The sequence below is a fragment of the Entelurus aequoreus genome, linkage group LG15 (assembly GCF_033978785.1).
Source record: "Entelurus aequoreus isolate RoL-2023_Sb linkage group LG15, RoL_Eaeq_v1.1, whole genome shotgun sequence".
Taxonomy (NCBI): Eukaryota; Metazoa; Chordata; class Actinopteri; order Syngnathiformes; family Syngnathidae; genus Entelurus; species Entelurus aequoreus.
Window position 1 is genome coordinate 6,590,308 of NC_084745.1, and position 25,174 is coordinate 6,615,481.

Consider the following 25,174-nt stretch of genomic DNA (forward strand, 5'->3'; position numbering starts at 1 on the left):
TTTAAGACAAAATGTCACTAATGTAAGTTTTTTTTTTTTAAAGTCACATTTGGAGTCCGCAGACGAGAGGCGAGGCGGATAACTGCAGCAAGCCAAACCGAGCAAGGCAAAAGAAACAGATGCCGGAAAAGGTCGAACGCCTATGGGTTTGATTAGGGAGCAATCAGACACGCTGGCATCGACTGGCTTGGCCTGCGGCAGGCTAACACATAACAAGCAATGCGAGCATTTGAAAATAGATGACAAATACATACAGTAACAGTAGCGACAACAGTTATAATAATAGGAATAATAATAATTTAATACAATGAATATAATGTTAGGAACACGTTCAACGCGTGTGTTGTTTTTCCGCATCGAAACTGGCAAAAAAGTTTTAAAAAAAAAAACCTTTGACAAATGTCAAAATAATTATTTTTACCGATTCCAAAACTATTGGTTAAAAGGAAAGTAAAGGAAATACATTTTAAAAATCATATTGATACAAAAGAGGAAAATACATTCATACCAATAAAAGGTAATTTTCCCAGTCAGGAAGTGAAATGACGATTAAAAAAATTGAAGCTTTTTTCAGTCAGGAAGTGAAGAATCGATTACAAAAATAAAAGCTTTTTCCCAGTCAGGAAGTGAAACAACGATTAAAAAAATGTAAGATTGTTTCAGCCAGGAAGTGAAGAAGCAATTACAAAAATAAAACCTGTTTTCCAGTCAGGAAGTGAAGAAGCAATGACAAAAATAAAAGCTGTTTTTCAGTCAGGAAGTGAAGAAGTGATTACCAAAATAAAAGTGTTTTCCCAGTCAGGAAGTGAAGAAGCAATGACTAAAATAAAAGCTGTTTTTCAGTCAGGAAGTGAAGAAGCGATTACCAAAATAAAAGTGTTTTCCCAGTCAGGAAGTGAAGAAGCAATGACAAAAATAAAAGCTGTTTTTCAGTCAGGAAGTGAAGAAGCGATTACAAAAATAAAAGTTTTTTCCCAGTCAGGAAGTGAAGAAGCAATGACAAAAATAAAAGCTGTTTTCCAGTCAGGAAGTGAAGAAGCAATGACAAAAATAAAAGATGTTTTTCAGTCAGGAAGTGAAGAAGCGATTACAAAAATAAAAAGCTTTTTTCAGTCAGGAAGTGAAGAAGCGATTACAAAAATAAAAGCTTTTTTCAGTCAGGAAGTGAAGAAGCACTGACAAAAATAAAAGCTGTTTTTCAGTCAGGAAGTGAAGAAGCGATTACAAAAATAAAAGCTTTTTCTCAGTCAGGAAGTGAAGAAGCAATGACAAAAATAAAAGCTGTTTTTCAGTCAGGAAGTGAAGAAGTGATTACAAAAATAAAAGCTTTTTCCCAGTCAGGAAGTGAAGAAGCAATGACAAAAATAAAATAGGAAAATACATTCATACCAATAAAAGGTAATTAAATCTATTTTTATGGACTTTCCTCTTTGTGATGTTAAGTTCCTGTTATAAGCTGTTGTATACAGTATATGCCTTGAGCTCTTATTTTGAAGGCGCTAAGAGCGGAAGTGGATACGTAGTGGTAGAGCGGAGTTTTGAAAACAAACGAAATAAAGTGGTCCTCACGTGTAAAACTGGAGCCTCTGTGTTTGTTATTTTGTAGTTTTATACAGTATAGGCGACATATATAAACCCTCGGTTACAGTAATAATATTGAAATACATAAGAATTATATTCTGTTAGCCGCGTAAACAAAAACATACTTCAACCTATCAAGTTCCGTGTAGTTGTAGTTTTAGCCACTAGAGGGCGACATATGTTGCAGGAAACCGGAGCTCTGGAGGAAACGAGTCTTTTGTGTCTGTGGTTTTCTTCCGGCACTCACATGTGACTGACGACACGTCCAGGAGCTGCCAGCCGAATTCCACAGGATGACTTGACGTTTGGATTCCAACATCGTCATCATCACAGTTGAAACAATTTCTCTCCAAAAGATGTGGTTGTTGTTCGTTGGGAATGACGTCATTTCCGGCTTGTCAGTAATGTCAGGAAGGTTTGTGCGGTCACTTTGCATGCACACAAACATTTTTCATTTGAAAACAATTTTAATTTTTTTTTTAACTTTGGAATGTATTTTTAATTGAGAAAAAAATAGTTTTACTTGCAAAAAAGTGATTTTAATTTTTAAAAATGGATTTTCTTTATTGAAAAAAAGTTTTATTTACCAATTGGTTTATTTGATGAAAATTGTTTTACTTGCAAATGTTTTTTTTTACTTGCCGAAAATAGATTAAGCTTGCGACTCAGTTTTTTAATTGATACAATTTTTTATTTGGGAATGTATTTTTAATTGAAAAAAAAATTGTTTTACTTGCAAATATATTTTTTAATTAAATAAAAAAAAAAATTTAATCTGCAAATTGATTTTTTTATTATTGAAAACGAATGTTTTACTTACCAATTGGTTTACTTGATTAAAATTGTTCTACTTGCGAATGTTTTTTTTTTTTTACTCGCCGAAAATAGATTTTGCTTACGAATATTTTTTTAAATTCATAAATTCTTTTTTTTTTTACTTGTGAATATATTTTTAATTGAAAAAAAATAGTGTGACTTGCAAAACATTTTTTTAAATAACATTTTTATTTTATCTGCAAATGTATATTTAATTGAAAAAAAATGTTTTATTTGATAAATTGTTTTACTTATGAAGTCTTTTTTTTTTACTTGCCAAAAATAGATTATTTTGCTTGCGAATCAGTTTGATTAAAAACATGTTTTTTACTTGCAAATCGTTTTTTTATTCAACAAAAATTATTGTTTGAATGAAAAAAAATTGTTTTTGACTTGCGAACCATTTTTAATTGAAATTGTTTTTTTTTTTACTTGCGAATCCTTTTTTTTAACCTGCAATTTTTTTTAAACTTGCACATCATTTATTTGATACAATTACATTGTTTTTTTTAATCTGCAAATTGATTTTTTTAATTGAAAAAAAGTTTTACCCACCAATTGGTTTACTTGATGAAAATTGTTTTTATTTGCGAATGTTTTTTTCTACACTTGCTGAAAATAGATTTTGCTTGCAAATAATTTAAAAAAATATATATTAAAACATTTTTTAAACTTGAAAATCGTTTTTTTATTGAACAAAAAATGGTTTTACTTGCAAATACATTTTTAAATGAAAAAAATTGTTTGACTTCGGAATCTTTTTTTTTTTTTTTTTGAACTTGTGAACCGTTTTTAATTGAAATATTTTATTTCCTGCAATTTAAACTTACAAATCATTTCTTTAATAGAAGAAAGTTGTTTCTTTTGCAAATTGTTTTCTCAATTGAAGAAAAAGGTTTTACTTGCGCAAAGACAAAGAGTGGAAGTCAGGCGTGGGTTTAGAAAATGTTTATTAAATGGATGGACAGGCTGTCAAAATGGCTTGAATGGAAACAGCAGCTTAAAGTGAGAGGATGTAAAAAAAAACAAAAAAAAACAGCTTTGTTTGCTCTGCAGAAATATGTACAACACAAAAAGGCCCCAAACCCCCAAAAGTAAGTAAGACACGTTTTTGAAATGTAGAAAAAAGCAGTACTGTAATACTTGACACTGATAAACACTCGCTGTGGACATTTGATGTTTTGTACAAGAAAATAATTTGAGCGTTTCAAAAAAAGAAAATTACATTTCCAACGTGCACTTTGTCTCCAAAGAATGTCGCCGGAAGAAGAAGAAGAACCCGCATGCATGAAAGGATCCTCCAAGGCTGCTGAGATATGTACATCACTCTCTAGCGCCCCCCAGCGGAGACAAGTCTTCACCTTCAAACTGTATAATATATGCAGTTTGCAGCCTCCGAAGAAAAATCGGAATACAATCAAATGGATCTTTCCAACTGCCTGTGAAAATACTCCTAAACACGTCTGTCATAAAGCAGATTGAAAAGGACTTCATAAAATATTCCATTTGTCAGCAGTTCCTTAGAATTCTCTGGTCAGCAATTAGAAAATATTAGTGTCATTTCTCTCTCTGCCCGCCAGGTGGAGGCAGCAACACAACAAAGCCCACGAAAGTGTGGTTTGCGCGGGAAGCACTGGGAGCAACGGCCAGGTGGGCGGGGCTTCCCTGATTGGCAGTCCAATTGCCGACCCCTTCGACCATAAATATGTCATCTGCAAACGTCGGCAAGTTTTATTGCAGCAAAACTCTTTTTGCACATGCGCACCTCGACCTGGGCGTCTGGAATCTGATGTGTGTGTGTGCGTTTTGTCAGTTGTGGGTCCCTATTTGAATGTGTGTAGCAACATTTAGGCCCTGTTAGATTTGTGTGTGTGTAAAAAAAATAAAAATAATTCAATGTGTGTGACTGTGTAAAAAATGTGTGTATTCAGATTTGTGTGTAAAAAAATGTATCTGTATTTATGTGTGTGTGTGTGTGTGTAAAAAAATGTGTTTGTGTATTTAGATTTGTGTGAAGCAGGAACCTTGATTGGCTCTTTTTTTAAATGTTTTAAACATGACTTTAGTGACACTTAGGCCCTGTAAGATCTCTGTGTGTGTGTGTGTGTGTAAAAAAAATACTTCTGTATTTCTGTGTGTGTGTGTGTAAAAAATGTGTTTGTGTATTCAGATTTGTGTGAAGCAGGAACCTTGATTGGCTGTTTTTCTTTTAAACAGGCGACATTTAGGGCCTGTAAGATTTATGTGTGTAAAAAAAAAAAAAAATTATTCAATGTGTGTGTGTGTATATTCAGATTTGTGTGGAGCAGGAACCCTGATTGGCTTTTTTTATTTTTATTTTATTTTTTAAACATGACTTTAGTGACACTTAGGCCCTGTAAGATTTGTGTGTGTGTGTGTGTGTGTGTGTGTGTGTGTGTGTGTGTGTGTGTGTGTGTGTGTGTGTGTGTGTGTGTGTGTGTAAAAAAATAAATCTGTATTTCAATCTGTGTGTGTGTAAAAAAAAAAATTGTATTTGTGTGTGTGTGTGAAAAATGTGTTTGTGTATTCAGATTTGTGTGAAGCAGGAACCTTGATTGGCTGTTTTTCTTTTAAACATGACTTTAGCGACACTTTGGCCCTGTAAGATTTGTCTGTGTGTAAAAAAATGTTTTTAATTCAATGTGTGTGTGTAAAAAAAATGTTTGTATTCAGATTTGTGTGAAGCAGGAACCCTGATTGGCTTTTTTTTTTTTTTATAAACATGACTTTAGGCCCTGTAAGATTTGTGTGTGTGTAAAAAAATAAAATGTAATTCAATGTGTGTGTAAAATAAATGTGTAATCAGATTTGTGTGCAGCAGGAACCCTGATTGGCTCTTTTTTTTAATTTTTTTTATTTTTTAAAACATGACTTTAACAACACTTCTGTACTGTAAGATTGGTGTGTGTGTGTAAAAAAACAACAACTGTATTCCTGTGTGTAAAAAAATGTGTGTGTGTATTCAGATTTGTGTGAGGCAGGAACCCTAAATGGCTTTCTTTTTACAACTGACTTTTGTGACACATCTGCCCTGTAAGATTTGTGTGTGTAAACAAATCTGTGTGTGTGTAAAAAAAAAAAAAAAAAGTGTTTGTGTAATCAGATTTGTGTGAACCTGATTGGCTTTCCTCTTACGACTGACTTTTGCCCAGTAAGATTTATGTGTGTGTAAAAAAAAAATCTGTTTCCATATTTCAATCTTTGTGTAAAAAAATGTGTTTGCGTATTCAGATTTGTGCAAAGCAGGAACCCTTTTTACACGCGACTTGAAGGTGTAAAAAGACTTTGCCTTTCCGTTCCCTACACTCACCACTAGGGGGCGCCTAGTGTTATTCCGTGCTGAAGCCACCGCAGGAGACGCCGTGAGTAAAAATTCATGTTTTCGCAGTTCAGTATTTGTGGTCTTCAAGTAAGTTAGCAGGAACGCTATCTGTCAAAAAGTTGTGTCTAATGTGACAACTTCACGGAATAACACAAATCTGAATACACACACATCTAAACACAGACACACACACACACACACGGACGCACAGCCCGAGGTAGGCGTTTGCAGCAGTTGTACTTCCGTGCGAAAGGATGGCACTGGATGACAGGAAGTGCGAGGCAGAAATAAATAGCAGGAAATAAGTTAGAAGCCAACAATGAGCTGATAAATAAAGCGCAGAGTCCACGGAAACCGCCTTCGACTTGGGATAAAGTGCTGATTGAGGAGCTGAGCGCGGCAGTTCTTGTACCGTGTGACCCTCTTGGGAGCGGCAGAGTCCACGGAGCACAAAAGAGAAAGTGAAAGTCCATCGCAGCAATGCTCAGCACTAAAAGCTGGAGAAATGATCCCTGAGGTGCACCGTCTCCTCCTTCTCCTCCTCCTCCTCCTCCTCCTCCTCCTCCTCCTCCTCCTCCTCCTTCTTCTCCTTCTTGGTTTGGGCGAGGTCAGCGGCTGCCGTCTGGCGCTCGCAAGGCAAGTTCGGACTTCAGGGACACGTCCTACGAGGCGTCCTCCGAGGCGTCCTCCGAGGACTGTCCTCCGAGGACTGTCCTCCGAGGCGTCCTCCGAGGATTGTCCTCCGAGGACTGTCCTCGGAGGATTGTCCTCCCAGGAGTCCTCCGAGGCGTCCTCCGAGGATTGTTCTCCGAGGACTGTCCTCCCAGGAGTCCTCCGAGGATTGTTCTCCGAGGACTGTCCTCCCAGGAGTCCTTCGAGGTGTCCTCCAAGGATTATCCGGCGAGGAGTCCTCCGAGGCATCCTCCGAGGAGTCCTCCGAGGCGTCCTCCGAGGATTGTCCTCCCAGGAGTCCTCCGAGGACTGTCCTCCCAGGAGTCCTCCGAGGCGTCCTCCCAGGAGTCCTCCGAGGATTGTTCTCCGAGGACTGTCCTCCCAGGAGTCCTCCGAGGATTGTTCTCCGAGGACTGTCCTCCCAGGAGTCCTTCGAGGTGTCCTCCAAGGATTATCCGGCGAGGAGTCCTCCGAGGCATCCTCCGAGGAGTCCTCCGAGGCGTCCTCCGAGGATTGTCCTCCCAGGAGTCCTCCGAGGACTGTCCTCCCAGGAGTCCTCCGAGGCGTCCTCCAAGGATTGTTCTCCGAGGAGTCCTCCGAGGACTGTCCTCCCAGGAGTCCTCCCAGGAGTCCTCCGAGGCGTCCTCCGAGGATTGTCCTGCGAGGAGTCCTCCGAGGCATCCTCCGAGGCGTCCTCCCAGGACAGTCCTCCGAGGCGTCCTCCAAAGCGTCCTCACAGGAGTCCTCGGATGACAGTCCTCGAAGGACTGTCCTCCGAGGCGTCCTCCGAGGACTGTCCTCCCAGGAGTCCTCCGAGGCGTCCTCCGAGGATTGTTCTCCGAGGAGTCCTCCGAGGACTGTCCTCCCAGGAGTCCTCCGAGGCGTCCTCCGAGGATTGTTCTCCGAGGAGTCCTCCGAGGACTGTCCTCCCAGGAGTCCTCCGAGGCGTCCTCCGAGGATTGTTCTCCGAGGAGTCCTCCGAGGACTGTCCTCCCAGGAGTCCTCCGAGGCATCCTCCAAGGATTGTTCTCCGAGGAGTCCTCCGAGGACTGTCCTCCCAGGAGTCCTCCGAGGCGTCCTCCAAGGAGTCCTCCGAGGCGTCCTCCAAGGATTGTCCTCCGAGGAGTCCTCCGAGGCATCCTCCGAGGAGTCCTCCGAGGCGTCCTCCCAGGACAGTCCTCCGAGGCGTCCTCCAAAGCGTCCTCACAGGAGTCCTCCGAGGATTGTTCTCCGAGGAGTCCTCCAAGGACTGTCCTCCCAGGAGTCCTCCGAGGCGTCCTTCAAGGATTGTCCTGCGAGGAGTCCTCCGAGGCATCCTCCGAGGAGTCCTCCCAGGAGAGTCCTCCGAGGCGTCCTCCAAAGTGTCCTCACAGGAGTCCTCCGAGGACAGTCCTCCGAGGGGTCCTTGGACACGTCCTACGAAGAGTCCTACGAGTAGTCTTTGGACACGTCCTATGAGGAATCCTACGAGGAGTCCCACAAGGAGTCCGAAGGGGCTTCCTCCGAGGCGTCCTACGAGGAGTTTTCCGACACGTCCTACGAGGCATCTTACGAGGAGTCCTACGAGAAGTCCTTATGGCGTCCAACGAGGAGCCCAACGAGAAGTCCTCATGGTGTCCAACGAGGAGTCCTACGCCTTGGCAGACTCCATGACAGACAACTTCATGGCTTCCTCCAACATCTGATTGTCCGTAAAAGTGGCGGGAGGTTCTGGGACGGACTCGGAGAGTCCGATGAGGGACTCCAGGAGACAGGTGCCGGGGTCGGCGGGGTAGCTGGGCAGCTGGAAGTGGAAGAAGTTGTCCATGTGCTCGTACTCCTTCAGAGAGTTGTAGAGCGAGCTGGGTCCCAGGCAGGGGAAGCCGTCGAAGAACTCCAAGTCCGACTCGGAGGACAGGCTCAGGTCCATGTTGTAGCTGGCCGAGCGGTCCACGCTGGGCGAGGGCGTGCGCGGCACGCTGCCGTGGAAAAGCCCGTTGCCCTGGTTGGCGTTCTCGTCCAGGAGTTCCGAGGCGGCTCGGTTGTCGGCGTGCTCGTCCAGCAGCGACACGTCGATGTTGTCGTTCTCGTCCGCAAAGTCCGCCATGCTGAAGCTGCTGAACGTCTCCGCCGTCGCCGCCCGCCGCCGAGCGTCCGCGGCGTCCTTGTCTCTGCTCTCGCTAAAACCGAGAGTGCGGCTCAGGCCTTTCTCGTCCGCCTGCGTAGTATTGCGGCGCTCGCACGGGCGTCCCGTATTCAGCGAGTCCTCGCTCTGCGCCGACGAGTCCGACGCATCAGTCATGTCGCTGCTGCAGCTGTTGTCTCCGGCGCACGCCAGCTCCGAGCTGAAGGGGAAGGAGGGCGCGGGAGGGGCGGAGCTTATGGCGCAGGGCTGCTCCTCCAGCCGCTTCTCCAGCTCCAGCTTCATGATGGTGTGGATGTAGTGCGTCTGAACTCGGGTGGAGTTGAACTCGATGCGGCCCTCCGTGTTCCCGCAGCCGTCCTTGGTGCAGCCGCACGGGAAGGAGGAGTGGTCCATCTGGGGGAGGAGTCACACACGTCAGACAGGTTCCGGCCGGGATTGGTCACCTGCCGCCGCTCTCACCTGACACTTGATGCCCGCCAGGCTGCAGCCGCACGTTTCGGGCTCGCAGAAGCCTTGGCAGTCGCAGCCGCAGTTTTCTCTGGAGAGCCTCAAGTCGTGCAGCTGCCGCTTCTCCTCCTTGTCGATCTTCTTCACGCCGGCGGCTTTCAGCAGAGCGTAGCGCTGCCTCGACGGGTATGGCTGCAGGAAGGAGCCCTCCTCCAGGTTGGTGGCGCCCACGTCCACGTCCTGCTCGGGGACGTCGTCCACCGTCAGTCGCTCCGCCTCTTCGCTGTCCTGCGTTCCGTTTTTTGTCAGCTGGGGAGGACAAGAACACTCAGTCAGGAAGTGAAACAACGATTACAAAAATAAAAGCGTTTTTTCCCCCCAGTCAGGAAGTGGACAGATGATTACAAAAATAGGTGTTTTTTTCCAGCTAGGATAAGATGAAGTGTTTTTTCCAGTCAAGAAGTGAAGAAACAATTACAAAAATAAAAGTGTTTTGTCAGTCAGGAAGTGAAGGAGCGATTACCAAAATAAAAGCTTTTTTTCAGTCAGGAAGGGAAGACAAAATTAAACTTTCTTTTTCTTTTTTCCAGCAGCTAGGAAGTGAAGAAACAATTACAAAAATAAAAGTGCTTTTTCAGTCAGGAAGTAAAGAAACGATTACAAAAATAAAAGTATTTTCCCCCAGTCACGAAGTGAAGAAACAATGACAAAAATAAAAGCTTTTTTTAGTCAGGAAGGAAAGAAATAATTATATAAATATGTGGGTTTTTTCCCAGACAGGAAGTGAAGAAAAAATTACAAAAATAAGCTTCTTTTTTTTCAGTCAGCAAATGAAGAAACAGTTAAAAAAAAAAAAAATACAAGTGTTTTTTCCAGGCAGGAAGTGAAGGAGCGGTTACAAAAATAAAAGCTTTTTTTCAGTCAGGAAGTGAAGAAATGCTTACAAAAATAAAGGTGTTTTTCCATGCAGGAAGTGAAGAAACAATTGCAAAAATAAAAGTGTTGTCAGCCAGGAAGTGAAGGAGCGGTTACAAAAATAAAAGCTTTTTTTCAGTCAGGAAGTGAAGAAACGCTTACAAAAATAAAAGTGTTTTTTCCAGGCAGGAAGTGAAGAAACAATTGCAAAAATAAAAGTGTTGTCAGCCAGGAAGTGAAGGAGCGGTTACAAAAATAAAAGCTTTTTTTCCAGTCAGGAAGTGAAGAAACGCTTACAAAAATAAAAGCGTTTTTTTCCCCCCAGTCAGGAAGTGGACAGATGATTACAAAAATAGGTGTTTTTTTTCCAGCTAGGATGCGAAGAAACAATTACAAAATGAAGTGTTTTTTTCAGTCAAGAAGTGAAGTAACAATTACAAAAATAAAAGTGTTTTGTCAGTCAGGAAGTGAAGGAGCGATTACCAAAATAAAAGCTTTTTTTCAGTCAGGAAGGGAAGACAAAATTAAACTTTTTTTTTTTTTTTCAGCTAGGAAGTGAAGAAACAATTACAAAAATAAAAGTGCTTTTTCAGTCAGGAAGTAAAGAAACGATTACAAAAATAAAAGTCTTCTTCCCCAGTCACGAAGTGAAGAAACAATGACAAAAATAAAAGCTTTTTTTAGTCGGGAATGAAAGAAACAATTATATAAATACGTGTTTTTTTTCCCAGTCAGGAAGTGAAGAAAAAATTACAAAAATAAAAGGTTTTTTTTTTTCAGTCAGCAAATGAAGAAACAGTTAAAAAAAAAAAAAAAAAATACAAGTATTTTTTCCAGGCAGGAAGTGAAGGAGCGATTACAAAAATAAAAGCTTTTTTTCAGACAGGAAGTGAAGAAACGCTTACAGAAATAAAAGTGTATTTTCCATGCAGGAAGTGAAGAAACAATTGCAAAAATAAAAGTGTTGTCAGCCAGGAAGTGAAGGAGCGGTTACAAAAATAAAAGCTTTTTTTCAGTCAGGAAGTGAAGAAACGCTTACAAAAATAAAAGTGTTTTTTCCAGGCAGGAAGTGAAGAAACAATTGCAAAAATAAAAGTGTTGTCAGCCAGGAAGTGAAGGAGCGGTTACAAAAATAAAAGCTTTTTTTCAGTCAGGAAGTGAAGAAACGCTTACAAAAATAAAAGTGTTTTTTCCAGGCAGGAAGTGAAGAAACAATTACAAAAATAAGTGTTTTTTTTCAATCAGGAAGTGAAGGCAAGATTAAACTTTTTTTTTTTTTTTTTCAGCTAGGAAGTGAAGAAACAATTACAATAATAAAAGTGCTTTTTCAGTCAGGAAGTAAAGAAACGATTACAAATATAAAAGCGTTTTTTTCCCCAGTCACAGAGTGAAGAAACAATTACAAAAATAAAAGTGTTGTTAGCCAGGAAGTGAAGGACCAATTACAAAAATAAAAGCTTTTTTTCAGTGAAGAAGTGAAGAAACGATTACAAAAATAAAAGCTTTTTTTCCAGTCAGGACATGAAGAAACGAGTAAAAAATATATATATATTTGTTTTCCCAGTCAGAAAGTGAAGAAATAAGTTTTTTTTTCCAGTCAGGACGTGAACAAACAATTACAAAAATAAGTGTTTTTTTCCGTCAGGAAGTGAAGAAACTATTACAAAAATAAGTGTTTTTTCAGTCAGGAAGTGAAGAAACCATTGCAAAAATAAAAGTGTTTTTTTCCCCAGTCACAAAGTGAAAAAACGATGACAAAAATAACTTTTTTTTTTAGTCAGGAAGGGAAGAAACAATTATAAAAATACATGTTTTTTTCAGTCAGGAAGTGAAGAAACAATTACAAAAATAAAAGTGCTTTTTCAGTCAGAAAGTAAAGAAACGATTACAAAAATAAAAGCGTTTTTTCCCCAGTCAGAAAGTGAAGAAACGATGACAAAAATAAAAACATTTTTTTAGTCAGGAAGGGAAGAAACAATTACAAAAATATGTGTTTTTTTTCCCACCAGTCAGGAAGTGAAGAAAGAATTACAAAAATAAAAGCGTTTTTTCCCAGTCAGGAAGTGAAGAAACGATTACAAAAATAAGTGTTTTTTCAGTGAAGAAGTGACGAAACGATTACCCCCCCCAAAAAATGTTTTCCAGTCAGGAAGAGAAGAAATAATTACAAAAATAAAAGTGCTTTTTCAGTCAGGAAGTAAAGAAACGATTACAGGAATAAAAGCTTTTTTCCCCCAGTCACAAAGTGAAGAAACGATGACAAAAATAAAAAAAAATTTAGTCAGGAAGGAAAGAAACTATTACAAAAAGTGTTTTTTCCCAGTCAGGAAGTGAAGAAAAAATTACAAATATAAAAGCGTTTTTTTCCCAGTCAGGAAGTGAAGAAACGATTACAAAAATAAGTGTTTTTTCAGTCAAGAAGTGACGAAACAATTACAAAAATAAAAGTGCTTTTTCAGTCAGGAAGTAAAGAAACGATTACAAAAATAAAAGTGTTTTTTCCCCGGTCACAAAGTGAAGAAACGATGACAAAAATTAAAAAAAATTTAGTCAGGAAGGAAAGAAACAATTACAAAAATAAGTGTTTTTTTCCCAGTCAGGAAGTGAAGAAACAATTACAAATATAAAAGCGTTTTTTCCCAGTCAGGAAGTGAAGAAACGATTACAAAAATAAAAAAGTTTTTTCCCCAGTCAAAGTGAAGAAACGATGACAAAAATAAAAAAAAATTTAGTCAGGAAGGAAAGAAACAATTACAAAAATAAGTGTTTTTTTCCCAGTCAGGAAGTATAGAAACGATTACAAAAATCAGTGTTTTTTCAGTCAAGAAGTGACGAAACGATTACTCCCCCCCCAAAAAATGTTTTCCAGTCAGGAAGAATAGAAACAATTACAAAAATAAAAGTGTTTTTTCAGTCAGGAAGTAAAGAAACGATTACAAAAATAAAAGCGTTTTTTCCCCAGTCAAAGTGAAGAAACGATGACAAAAATTAAAAACAATTTAGTCAGGAAGGAAAGAAACAATTACAAAAATAAGTGTTTTTTTCCCAGTCAGAAAGTGAAGAAACAATTACAAAAATAGAAGCGTTTTTTTCCCAGTCAGGAAGTGAAGAAACGATTACAAAAATAAGTGTTTTTTCAGTCAAGAAGTGACGAAACGATTACCCCCCCAAAAAAATGTTTTCCAGTCAGGAAGAATAGAAACAATTACAAAAATAAAAGTGCTTTTTCAGTCAGGAAGTAAAGAAACGATTACAAAAATAAAAGCATTTTTTCCCCAGTCATAAAGTGAAGAAACGATGACAAAAATTAAAAAAAATTTAGTCAGGAAGGAAAGAAAGAAACAATTACAAAAATAAGTGTTTTTTTCCCAGTCAGGAAGTGAAGAAACAATTACAAAAATAAAAGCGTTTTTTCCCAGTCAGGAAGTGAAGAAAACGATGACAAAAATAAAAACGTTTTTTCCCCAGTCAAAGTGAAGAAACGATGACAAAAATAAAAAAATTTTTTAGTCAGGAACGAAAGAAACAATTACAAAAATATGTGTTTTTTTTCCACCAGTCAGGAAGTGAAGAAAGAATTACAAAAATAAAAGCGTTTTTTCCCAGTCAGGAAGTGAAGAAACGATTACAAAAATAAGTGTTTTTTCAGTCAAGAAGTGACGAAACAATTACAAAAATAAAAGTGCTTTTTCAGTCAGGAAGTAAAGAAACGATTACAAAAATAAAAGCGTTTTTTCCCCAGTCAAAGTGAAGAAACGATGACAAAAATTTAAAAAAAATTTAGTCAGGAAGGAAAGAAACAATTACAAAAATAAGTGTTTTTTTCCCAGTCAGGAAGTGAAGAAACGATTACCCCCCCCAAAAAATATTTTCCAGTCAGGAAGAGAAGAAACAATTACAAAAATAAAAGTGCTTTTTCAGCCAGGAAGTGAAGAAACGATTACAAAAATAAGTGTTTTTTCAGTCAAGAAGTGACGAAACGATTACCCCCCCCCAAAAAATATTTTCCAGTCAGGAAGAGAAGAAACAATTACAAAAATAAAAGTGCTTTTTCAGCCAGGAAGTGAAGAAAATATTACAAAAATAAAAGCCTTTTTTTTTTACCTTCAATTTGAGGGCCTCCAGTTTCTCCTCCCGCAGCCTATTGAGGACTTTCTCCCGGCGAAGCAGCCGCTGCTCGGCGGCGAACTCTGCCAGGGTGTAAGTGCGATGAACGCTGTGCCTTGGCGTCATGCCCAGGGTGCAGCCCCCCCTGCTGGGCACGCTGGTGAAGCCTTGGCATCGGGGGAAGAAGAAGACGGTCACCTGGTCAAAGGTCACGTTGCTGCGCCGCGCTCGCTTGGACTTCTTGAGGATGGAGGTGGCTGTGGACGCAGAAGAGGAAATAATTGATCAACTTCCTTCTTACACGCCACCTTTGAAAAGTTTGTTTTGGATCCCAGAATAGTTTTTTTCAGCAAAACCTCCATCTAAATAGTACATTTACGTCGCATGGACGAGTTCTCCCTTGCAGGTGCTGCGGTGTCCTTCCATTTAGTGCTTTCAACCGGAAGTAGAAGTGCCGCTACGTTACAATATAACTAAAACAATTCCTACTTTTACTGAACCGTCCCATGTGTGATGTCAGTACGAGTGTTTTCACCCACGTGCTATCGTGATGTAATCAAGCTAGCGTTGTTAGCGTTAGCTAATACGCTAACAGGTTTACGAGCGTCTGTGGTAATATCATTTACCTTACAATGGCATTCTTTTTGTATCGTTTCTGTTTCACAAATTCCTCAGTAAATTCACCAAAACGTCACCGGGGAGTTGTTGAGTCTGTTTGGATGATTGGAGAGCTAGCTTGCGCAGTTTAGTGGGTCCATGACCATGGCTTCTGTTTTGTCTGAACAGCCGTTTTACTGCCGTGTCACAGACACCGATTTGAAACAAGTTGTGTAAATAAACATTTACAGAATATTTCTGTGTAAATAACTCATTTAACAACGTATATATCTGCTATTTTCTCCAATAATTATATATACAACAATCAATTATTTGGTATATAAATGATAACATCATTATTTAAAAACTGGTTACAAAAGACTCCTAATTTAGTATGCATATATATTGCGTCATTTCCAGTTGTATTATTTTGTCAAAAACGGTCAATAATCTTAAATTCTATTTACACTTTTGCTCAAATGTAACAAACATGTATTCTTATGTAGTATCGATTTGACACCAGGTAATTTTTATGTGGCTGTATCATACCAATATTGATACTTCACATTTTTTTAAATCATTGAATTCTTACACTTATAATCGGACAAAAACACACGATGTTGGTGTAACAATATCGATGACATACTTATGTTATTTACTTTTATTACATACAATACTTTGGGCGTAATAAAGTCCATGTTAGAAAATAAGTAAACAAACAAAAACGACTATTGGCTCTGATTTGAATCCCTTGGTTTTCACCTTCAAGTCCTCCTGTGTCCAGGGACTTTATTTCCTGAGGTTGTAAACAAAAACTATTTTATGACAATAAAACATATCGATGCAACCACTGTATCAACTGTATACTGATACCTGGTATCGTTACAGTCAATATTGTTATCGATCTGCCTATCCTTGTTTACATTCAAGAGCGCTCGTCCTCCAGTGATAATACTACCTGGAAGTAACGTACTTTATTTGCTGCAATGGAGGGGAGGATTAGTGGTCTAGAATCAGTTTCACGCTGCGAAGGGACGTTAGCCGCTAGCGTGGCCGCTACATTGTGTTGTGTTGCAGGACACGAGCATAGGAGTGACTTTATCCCATCCATCCATTTTCTACCGCTTGTCTCTTTTGAGGTAGGATAGACTTTATTTATCGTCATATAGAATACGTAACGATGTAATCGTATACTGTGCAACTGATACTTGTCTACAGTGATCACTTTTGACTGTATCACATAATAAACTGGATAAATATTGTCTTTATTTTGTCAGAATGAAGGATTGTGTTTGGACCAATCAACAGCCTGCAGTGAGCTTAACCCCGCCCCTCCACTGTGATTGAAAGTATCCCAGACAACAGAGTAAGTGCCTTGGTGTGCTGCGTTTAATGGCCACAAGGGGGCGACAATCCCCACCCATGAAGCCTTAGAGGTGCAACAAAGGAGAAGATCTCCTCGGATTCAATCAATGATCAATGTAATAATTGATCTGCTCCTTCAGCAAACCTCCCCATGCGACACTCAAGCATCAACACAATGAGCTGAAACTTGACTCAAACGACAAGTGCAAACGCTGAGAAGGAACACACGTTTCCCCACAAACAGACAGGAGGTCAAAGGTCTTTTTGTGTGAAAAGAATGCAGAGTGGCCATCAAAGTGGAAGCACATGTCGGCTGCAAGAAGACATTCCACTTCTTCTGAGCTCAGCATTCTTCTACCAGCACAACACTAGTTCCTCAACACTAGTTCCCCCTTATGGAAACACATGACCACAGATCACATGTGCACAACATGATTTACTTTCACAACACATTATCTACTTTCATATGTGCACATGATTTACTTTCACATGTGCACAACATTATTTACTTTCACACGTACACAACATTATCTACTTTCATATGTGCACATGATTTACTTTTACATGTGCACAATAAGATTTACTTTCATATGTGCACAACATTATTTACTTTCATATGTGCACAACATTATCTACTTTCATATGTACATAACATGATATACTTTCACATGTGCACAACATGATTTACTTTCATATGTACACAACATTATCTACTTTCATACGTGCACAACATGATTTACTTTCATATGTACACAACATTATCTACGTTCACATGTGCACAACATGATTTACTTTCATATGTGCACAACATTTACTTTCATATGTACATAACATGATATACTTTCACATGTGCACAACATTATCTACTTTCATATGTGCACAACATGATTTACTTTCATATGTACATAACATGATATACTTTCACATGTGCACAACATGATTTACTTTCATATGTACACAACATTTTTTACTTTCATATGTGCACAACATTATCTACTTTCATATGTACATAACATGATTTACTTTCATATGTACATAACATGATATACTTTCACATGTGCACAACATGATTTACTTTCATATGTACACAACATTATCTACTTTCATATGTGCACAACATGATTTACTTTCATATGTACACAACATTATTTACTTTCATATGTAAAACACATTATCTACTTTCACATGTGCACAACATCATCTACTTTCATATGTAAAACACATTATCTACTTTCATATGTACACAACATTGTTTACTTTCATATGTGCACAACATGATTTACTTTCATAAGTGCACAACATTATTTAATTTCATATGTGCACATTATTTACTTTCATATGTGCACAACATTATCTACTTTCATATGTACACAATTACTTTCATATGTACACATTATCTACTTTCATATGTGCACAACATTATTTACTTTCACATGTACACAACATTATCTACTTTCATATGTACACAACATGATTTACTTTCACATGTGCACAACACTATCTACTTTCATTTGTAAATATTATTTACTTTCACATGTGCACAACATTATCTACTTTCATATGTAAATATTATTTACTTTCATATGTACACAACATTATCTACTTTCATATGTGCACAACATTTACTTTTATATGTGCACATTATCTACTTTCATATGTGCACAACATTTACTTTTATATGTGCACATTATCTACTTTCACATGTGCACAACATTTACTTTTATATGTGCACATTATCTACTTTCATATGTGCACAACATTTACTTTTATATGTGCACATTATCTACTTTCACATGTGCACAACATTTACTTTTATATGTGCACATTATCTACTTTCATATGTGCACAACATTATCTACTTTCATATGTACATATTTACTTTCATATGTACACAACATTATCTACTTTCATATGTACATATTTACTTTCATATGTACACAACATTATCTACTTTCATATGTACATATTTACTTTCACATGTATACAACATTATCTACTTTCATATGTAAATATTATTTACTTTCACATGTGCACATTATCTACTTTCATATACACACATGATCTACTTTCATATGTACACAACATGATTTACTTTCACATGTGCACAACATTATCTACTTTCATATGTAAATATTATTTACTTTCACATGTGCACAACATTATCTACTTTCATAAGTAAACATTATCTACTTTCATATATAAATATTATTTACTTTCATATGTGCACAACATTATCTACTTTCATATGTACACAACATGATTTACTTTCACATGTGCACAACATTATCTACTTTCATATGTAAATATTATTTACTTTCACATGTGCACAACATTATCTACTTTCATAAGTAAACAGTATCTACTTTCATATATAAATATTATTTACTTTCACATGTGCACAACATTATCTACTTTCATATGTGCACAACATGATTTACTTTCATAGAATAGAATAGAATAGAATAGAAAGTACTTTATTGATCCCTGGGGGAAATTCAGCACCACAGTTCGCTCACTATGGACAGTAATAATAATAAATAATATAATATGTATAATGTATTATATATATACTATATAAATAATATATATTATATATGTGCACAACATTCGTTGTGTGCTGGGAAACAACACATGACTGCTAAAAAAAAACATTTGAGCTTGTAAAAGTCAGAGTGCTCTGCTTCCTGCCTCCCTCCCACTCCCCCTCCCGCTCCCCCATGGCCTCTTGCAGCACCTGTGCTGGTTGGATGCCCGGCCTTCACACAACACTCTGTGTTCTAAATCGCTTGGCAGGCGGCCATGTTACTCTTCCTGGCTGCCGGCCCCTCGCCATCCTGGAAGCCTCGCAACTGTTTGCCCCACTGACACCCGCCCTCCGCCCCAGCAGGCCTGTCCCCAAACGGCCAATGGATAAAGGCCCTGAAGCGTTAAAGGGGAGCTGCACTTTTTGGGGGGAGAAGTGTGCCTGTCATTCACAATCCTTATCAGAGACAAGAACACATATGTATTTCTTAAGCTGTTCATAGCGTTTCTACTCGTATGGATTCTCCATGCATCACTGTAGGTTTTACAATGTAACTAAAACTATTCATACTTACTAAGCAGTCCCATGTGTAATGTCTGTAGGAGTGTTTCCATGCATACGTGTACGCGCTATCGTAATGTATTCAAGCTGGCGTCATGAGCGTTAGCAAATATGCTAACACGTTTACGAGCGTCTTTTTTGTATCGTTTCAAATTCCTCAGTAAATTCACCAAAACGTCACCGTGGAGTTATTGAGTCTGTTTGGGTCCATGACCACGACTTCTGTTTTGTTTGATCATCCATTTGGAAACAATTAAGGTATTTAAATAAGCGTTTACGGAATATTTATTTGTAAATAACTAATTTCAAAAAACGCGTCTTACAGTCCAGTGCGGCTAATACTGTATTTTCCGCACTATAAGGCGCACCTAAAAACCTCCAATTTTCTCAAAAGCTGACAGTGCGCCTTATAATCCGGTGCGCCTTATATATGGACCAATATTGAGCCACAACAGGTCTCGCAACCCCAGCCTCTACTGTAGCGTCTATTCTATGCGCCTTATAATGCGGTGCGCCTTATATATGAACAAAGTTTTCAAATAGGCCATTCATTGAAGGTGCACCTTATAATCCGTTGCGCCTTATAGTGCAGAAAATACAGTATAGGGAAACAATGTTTTCCCTAAAATGTAGTGGCTGCGGCTTATATATGTAGTGGCTGCGGCTTATATATCGGTGCACTCTATAGTCTGGAAAATAAGGTAATTTGTCATTAATTGATCATTTTAGGTGGCTATCAATGTAGCTAATGGGAGTAGGGCTGGGCGATATATCGATTTACTCGACATATCGCGGGTTTGTCTCTGTGTGATATAGAAAATGACTATATCGTGATATTCGAGTACCGTATTTTTCGGACTATAAGTCGCTCCGGAGTATAAGCCGCACCGACCGAAAATGCATAATAAAGAAGGAAAAAAAACATAAAAAAGTCGCATTTTTTGGGGAAATTTATTTGATAAAACCCAACACCAAGAATAGACATTTGAAAGGCAATTTAAAATAAATAAAGAATAGTGAACAACAGGCTGAATAAGTGCACGTTATATGAGGCATAAATAACCAACCGAGAAGGTGCCTGGTATGTTAACGTAACATATTATGGTAAGAGTCATTCAAACAACTATAACATATAGAACATGCTATACGTTTACCAAACAATCTGTCACTCCTAATCGCTAAATTCCATGAAATCTTATAAGTCTAGTCTCTTACGTGAATGAGATAAATAATATTATTTGATATTTTACGGTAATGTGTTAATAATTTCACACATACTGTAAGTCGCTCCTGAGTATAAATCGCACCCCTGGCCAAACTATGAAAAAAAAACTGCGACTTATAGTCCGAAAAATACGGTATACGTTCTCACGTAGTTGCTTTTAGCTGCGGGTATTACACTACCAGGCTCTTCTCACTCTTTCTTGTCTCTCCTTCTCAATAAAACAAGCGCACCTTCTCACATACGCACACTGCCCTCGCGGAGCAGAGAGGTAGCGGCAGGGGTAACGTTAGCTGTGGCGCGAGTGGTAATACGAGAGAAAGAAGGTGCGAATCTGGTAACAAATGAAGGAAGAATTCATTCCCAAGAAAAACAGCACCATCGCCTGGCGGTGGTTTGGCTTCAAGCGGGAAGATGTCGAACAGACAACCGTAATTTGTCAAGTGGGGGGGGGGGGCAAAAGCGTTGCTACAAAAAGTAGCAGCACTGCTAATATGTAGCATGATTTGAAAAGTCGCCCGCTAGAGAATGAAGAGTGCCACGCCAACAAAATGTTCAAGCAACCATTTCTTTAACACTGTATGAAAAAACTAGTCAACAACAGAAGGAGATAACGTCCGCAGGAACCTACCACATAGCGAAGGACATACACTATTTGATTTCCTATTATGCAGCTCATTTTTATTTGACACTTATTGAAATATCTTGTGTGACATCATGCACAAAAGTGCACTTTATTTGTCTTAAACTATTGTAGTGGCGTTCTGTACAAAAATTTCACTTTAATTTAGTGTTGTTTTGATATGTCATCTTAGTGACATCATGCACAAAAGTGCACTAATAGCATGTTTTAAAATGTCTCTGACAATCTTGCACTTTCTGTTTTGAAATGACATGAATGTTTGTGCCACTGCTTAATAACTGTTTGATAAATACACTTTTAGTTGTGATTTCCCTCTCTGCATGGAAGTTTAAAAGTGGCATATATTAATGCAGTATGAAGAAGAGTGTTTTAATGTAGACACATAGAATCATCATACTGCCGTGATTATATGCATCAAGTGTTCATTCAAGGCTAAGGCAAAATATGGAGATATATATCGTGTATCGTGACCAGAGGTCTTTCTGATCATGGAAATGTATAAGAAACAAAAAAAACAAATGATGCTGAGGTGGGTAGTAACTAGGGATGATACTCGAAACCGGTTTTCCCGGTTGTTCGATAAGAAAAGAACCGAGTCCTCGGACTCGTATCCCTTTTTGATAACCGGTACCCGTTATCGAGACCACTATAGTAAAGAAAAAGAGTTGGTTCTTTATTCGAATCCCTGGAATCCCGTCCCGACCAGAAATGCTCCGAAGAGAAATCACAAGAAATGACGTCACGTAGCTCAGTCATTAGGTGCAGATAGGGAAAGCAGGGGCCGGAAAAAGCGCTCCAAGGTGTAATAAAGTTAAAAACAAACGGTATAATCCAATGAATAACTTTACTGAGAGATTTGAGCAGGGTAAAACACATGACGAACACTTTTACGACCAACCGGAAACATAGCAACCAGGCTAGCAACGCACCTTCTTTACCGCAGCTGTCGCAACGTTCTTAAAGCAACCGCAGCACATACATATATGACATCTCCCTTTTTGAACTTTTGTTTTTCTTTCCTTGTAAACAAAACAAAATCACACTGTATATGTGTTGTCTGTCTAATTATAAATAATGCAGACAAGGCGTGTTGGCTGAGTTCTTGACGTCTTAGCTGCCGAGTGAGACGACATGCAACAACACTTTTCGGGGCTACCGCGCATGCTCGTCACTCCCGTTGCATGCTGGGTAGTGTAGTTGTTATATTCCTAGCTCATAAAATCAAATCTTTCCCCCTATAAACAAATAATGTTAACTCAATAACGTGTATTTCTTTTTTTAGCTTTAACTTTTCATTTTTTAGCATTGTAACCACATTTGCAAACAGCTTTTCTCCTCATAGAATTTTCTTTCAATAAAGAAATGAAATGCAAAAATGTCAAAGCATCATAACAAACAGTTATGTGAAATAGCAGCAGAAGTGCACTTTTTGGAGAGCTGTATTATTTTCAGTTTTGTGCCCAAGGGACTGATTTTATTTAACACTATATTATTATTTATACACCTATAGTGATCACAGAGACAGGTTGTTTTTGTGTTACTGTATATATTTGTTTCTCTGAAAAATCCCACTTAATATACTTTGGGTAACAACAGTCAATATTTATCAATTTATTAGATTTTATTTTTTTCTTATATAATAAAAGTGAGCTTTTGTTAAACCAAATATTGTGTGTTTTTTTCCATATACAACAACCTATCTGGACTCGATAAGAGAATCGATAAGGAATCGGTTCGATAAGAGGATTCGATAATAGGCTCCGAACTCGATAATTTCTTATCAAACATCATCCCTAGTAGTAACGCGCTACATTTACTCCGTTACATCTACTTGAGTAACTTTTGGGATAAATTGTACTTCTAAGAGTAGTTTTAATGCAACATACTTTTACTTGAGTATATTTATAGAGAAGAAACGCTACTTTTACTCCGCTCCATTTATCTACATTCAGCTCGCTACTCGCTACTGATTTTTATTGATCTGTTAATGCACGCTTTGTTTGTTTTGGTTTGTCAGACAGACCTTCGAAGTAGGATCTATCGCATGCCTGCGTTTCACCAATCAAATGCAGTCACTGGTGACGTTGCACTCCGTTTCACCAATCAAACAGAGCCAGGCGGTCACGTGATTAACTGCACATAAAGTTTCAGCGGCAAACAACAACAAGCTTAAGCTTACATGAACTCAACGTCGAATTTGAGGAAGCACATGGCGGTAAGTAACGCTAGTAGATATTTTGGCTGTCACCGTAGGCTGATGTTAGCTTCCCTGCTATGAATCACTGTCAAATGTACATCGTGTGGGCACATTTATTAACGCACTGCAGCCTCATAGACAGACACACACACACACGCACACACACTCACGCATGCATACAAACACCAATCAGAAGTGCACAGTGTGTTCTCAGGTGCAGCCCACACCTATCAGTTCATGGTTTGCGTAAAGGCTAACTTGTTATTTTCCTTTGTAATCTCTGCCTACTGAGCCTATGGTGCTGTTAAGTTATTGTAGCTCAATTTGCCTTAATTTTTTTTATGTTAATGTATTATTATTTAATACAGAGGTCACCAACCTTTTTGAAACCAAGAGCTACTTCTTGGGTACTGATTAATGCGAAGGGCTACCAGTTTGATACACACTTAAATAAATTGCTAGAAATAGCCAATTAGCTCAATTTACCTTTAACTCTGTTATTATTAATAATTAATGATATTTACACTTAATTGAACGGTTTAAAAGAGGAGAAAACACGGAAAAAATGACAATTGATTTTTGAAACATAGTTTATCTTAAATTTCGACTCTTTAAAATTCAAAATTCAACCGAAAAAAAGAAGAGAAAAACTAGCAAATTCGAATCTTTTTAAAAAAAATTTAAATATAATTTATAGAACATATTTAGTCATTTTTCCTGATTAAGATTAATTTTAGAATTTTGATGACATGTTTTAAATAGGTTAAAATCCAATCTGCACTTTGTTAGAATATAAAACAAATTGGACCAAGCTATATTTCTAACAAAGAAAAATCATTATTTCTTGTAGATTTTCCAGAACAAAAATTTTAAAAGAAATTCATAAGATTTAAATTTGATTCAACAGATTTTCTAGATTTTCCAGAATAATTTTTTTGAATTTTAATCATAATAAATTTGAAGAAATATTTCACAAATATTCTTCGTCGAAAAAACAGAAGCTAAAATGATTAATTAAATTAAAATGTATTTATTATTCTTTACAATAAAAAAAATAAATTTACTTGAACATTGATTTAAATTGTCAGTAAAGAAGAGGAAGGAATTTAAAAGGTAAAAAGGTATATGTGTTTAAAAATCCTAAAATCATTTTTAAGGTTGTATTTTTTCTCTAAAATTGTTTTTCTGAAAGTTATAAGAAGGAAAGTAAAAAAATAAATGAATTTATTTAAACAAGTGAAGACCAAGTCTTTAAGATATTTTCTTGGATTTTCAAATTCTATTTGAGTTTTGTCTCTCTCAGAATTAAAATGTCGGGCAAAGCGAGACCAGCTTGCTAGTAAATAAATACAATTTAAAAAATAGAGGCAGCTCACTGCTAAGTGCTGCTATTTGAGCTATTTTTAGAACAGGCCAGCTGGCTACTCATCTGGTCCTTACGGGCTACCTGGTGCCCGCGGGCACCGCGTTGGTGACCCCTGATTTAATATATATTATTGTTTTAGTTGCTTAAGAGATATTCCTGGCTCTGAATTTGCTCATTGCTATTTTTATGTTTTTGTGCATTATTTGTTGCCGTCATTAAACGAACAGGTTACTCATCAGTTACTCAGTTTTTGAGTAGTTTTTTCACAACATACTTTTTACTTTTACTCAATATTTGGGTGCCTACTCCTTACTTTTACTTGAGTAATAAATGTCTAAAGTAACAGTACTCTTGAGTACAATTTCTGGCTACTCTACCCACCTCTGATCGTGACCGGGCCTAAAAATATCGAGATATTAAAAAAAGGCCGTATCGCCTCTAAATCACTCAAAAAAACATCCAATAAAACGCCAACAATACACCATTTACATGACCTGAATTTTACCAAGTATTAGGAATATTGTTATTAAAAATTTAAATTTAATTTGGATTGTGTAGTTACAGCATATTTATATGGTAATTCTTATTCTGTGACTGTAAATTGTTTGCTTGTTTTCTTATTGCTGCGTTTATTTGTTTCTGTATTGTGTAGTTATAATTATATGCTTTTACCTGTAATTGTATTGAGTTTGT

At 38.0% G+C, this 25,174-nt stretch overlaps 2 protein-coding genes across 4 annotated transcripts in view; both read right to left on the reverse strand.

The window, feature by feature from the left end:
- Positions 1–4,535: 4,535 nt before the first annotated feature.
- Positions 4,536–7,764, reverse strand: LOC133629716 (uncharacterized). 3 transcript variants are annotated; one of them, XM_062020648.1, is made up of 4 exons: positions 7,510–7,764; positions 7,128–7,421; positions 5,146–6,911; positions 4,536–5,009 (listed from the first exon to the last, which is right to left on the reverse strand). In XM_062020648.1, exons 1-3 carry the CDS (start codon positions 7,725–7,727, stop codon positions 6,047–6,049), a joined length of 1,377 nt encoding a protein of 458 aa, XP_061876632.1. In that variant the 5' UTR covers positions 7,728–7,764; the 3' UTR covers positions 4,536–5,009; positions 5,146–6,046. The 3 variants fall into 3 exon arrangements, with proteins under 3 accessions (XP_061876632.1, XP_061876630.1, XP_061876629.1); XM_062020646.1 differs by having other exon boundaries at positions 4,536–4,586; positions 4,969–5,009; positions 5,146–7,421; XM_062020645.1 differs by having other exon boundaries at positions 5,146–7,421.
- A 273-nt stretch (positions 7,765–8,037) lies between these two features.
- The window catches only part of csrnp1b (cysteine-serine-rich nuclear protein 1b), a 40,792-nt gene continuing 23,655 nt past the window's right edge, over positions 8,038–25,174 (reverse strand). Inside the window, exons 3-5 of the mRNA XM_062020644.1 lie at positions 14,004–14,263; positions 8,997–9,293; positions 8,038–8,930 (exon numbers count right to left, since the gene is read on the reverse strand). Coding sequence (XP_061876628.1) covers positions 8,043–8,930; positions 8,997–9,293; positions 14,004–14,263 — 1,445 coding nt within the window. The 3' untranslated portion in view covers positions 8,038–8,042. The remainder of the gene's footprint in view (positions 8,931–8,996; positions 9,294–14,003; positions 14,264–25,174) is intronic.

Coding starts and splice junctions, on each gene's coding strand:
- LOC133629716 (XM_062020646.1), bottom strand. CDS start 7,727: ATGCCTCGGAGGACTCCTCGCAGGACAATCCTTGAAGGACGCCTCGGA. Junction 7,422..7,509: donor GGACAATCCTTGGAGGACGC/CTCGGAGGACTC, acceptor CTTGGAGGATGC/CTCGGAGGACTCCTGGGAGG.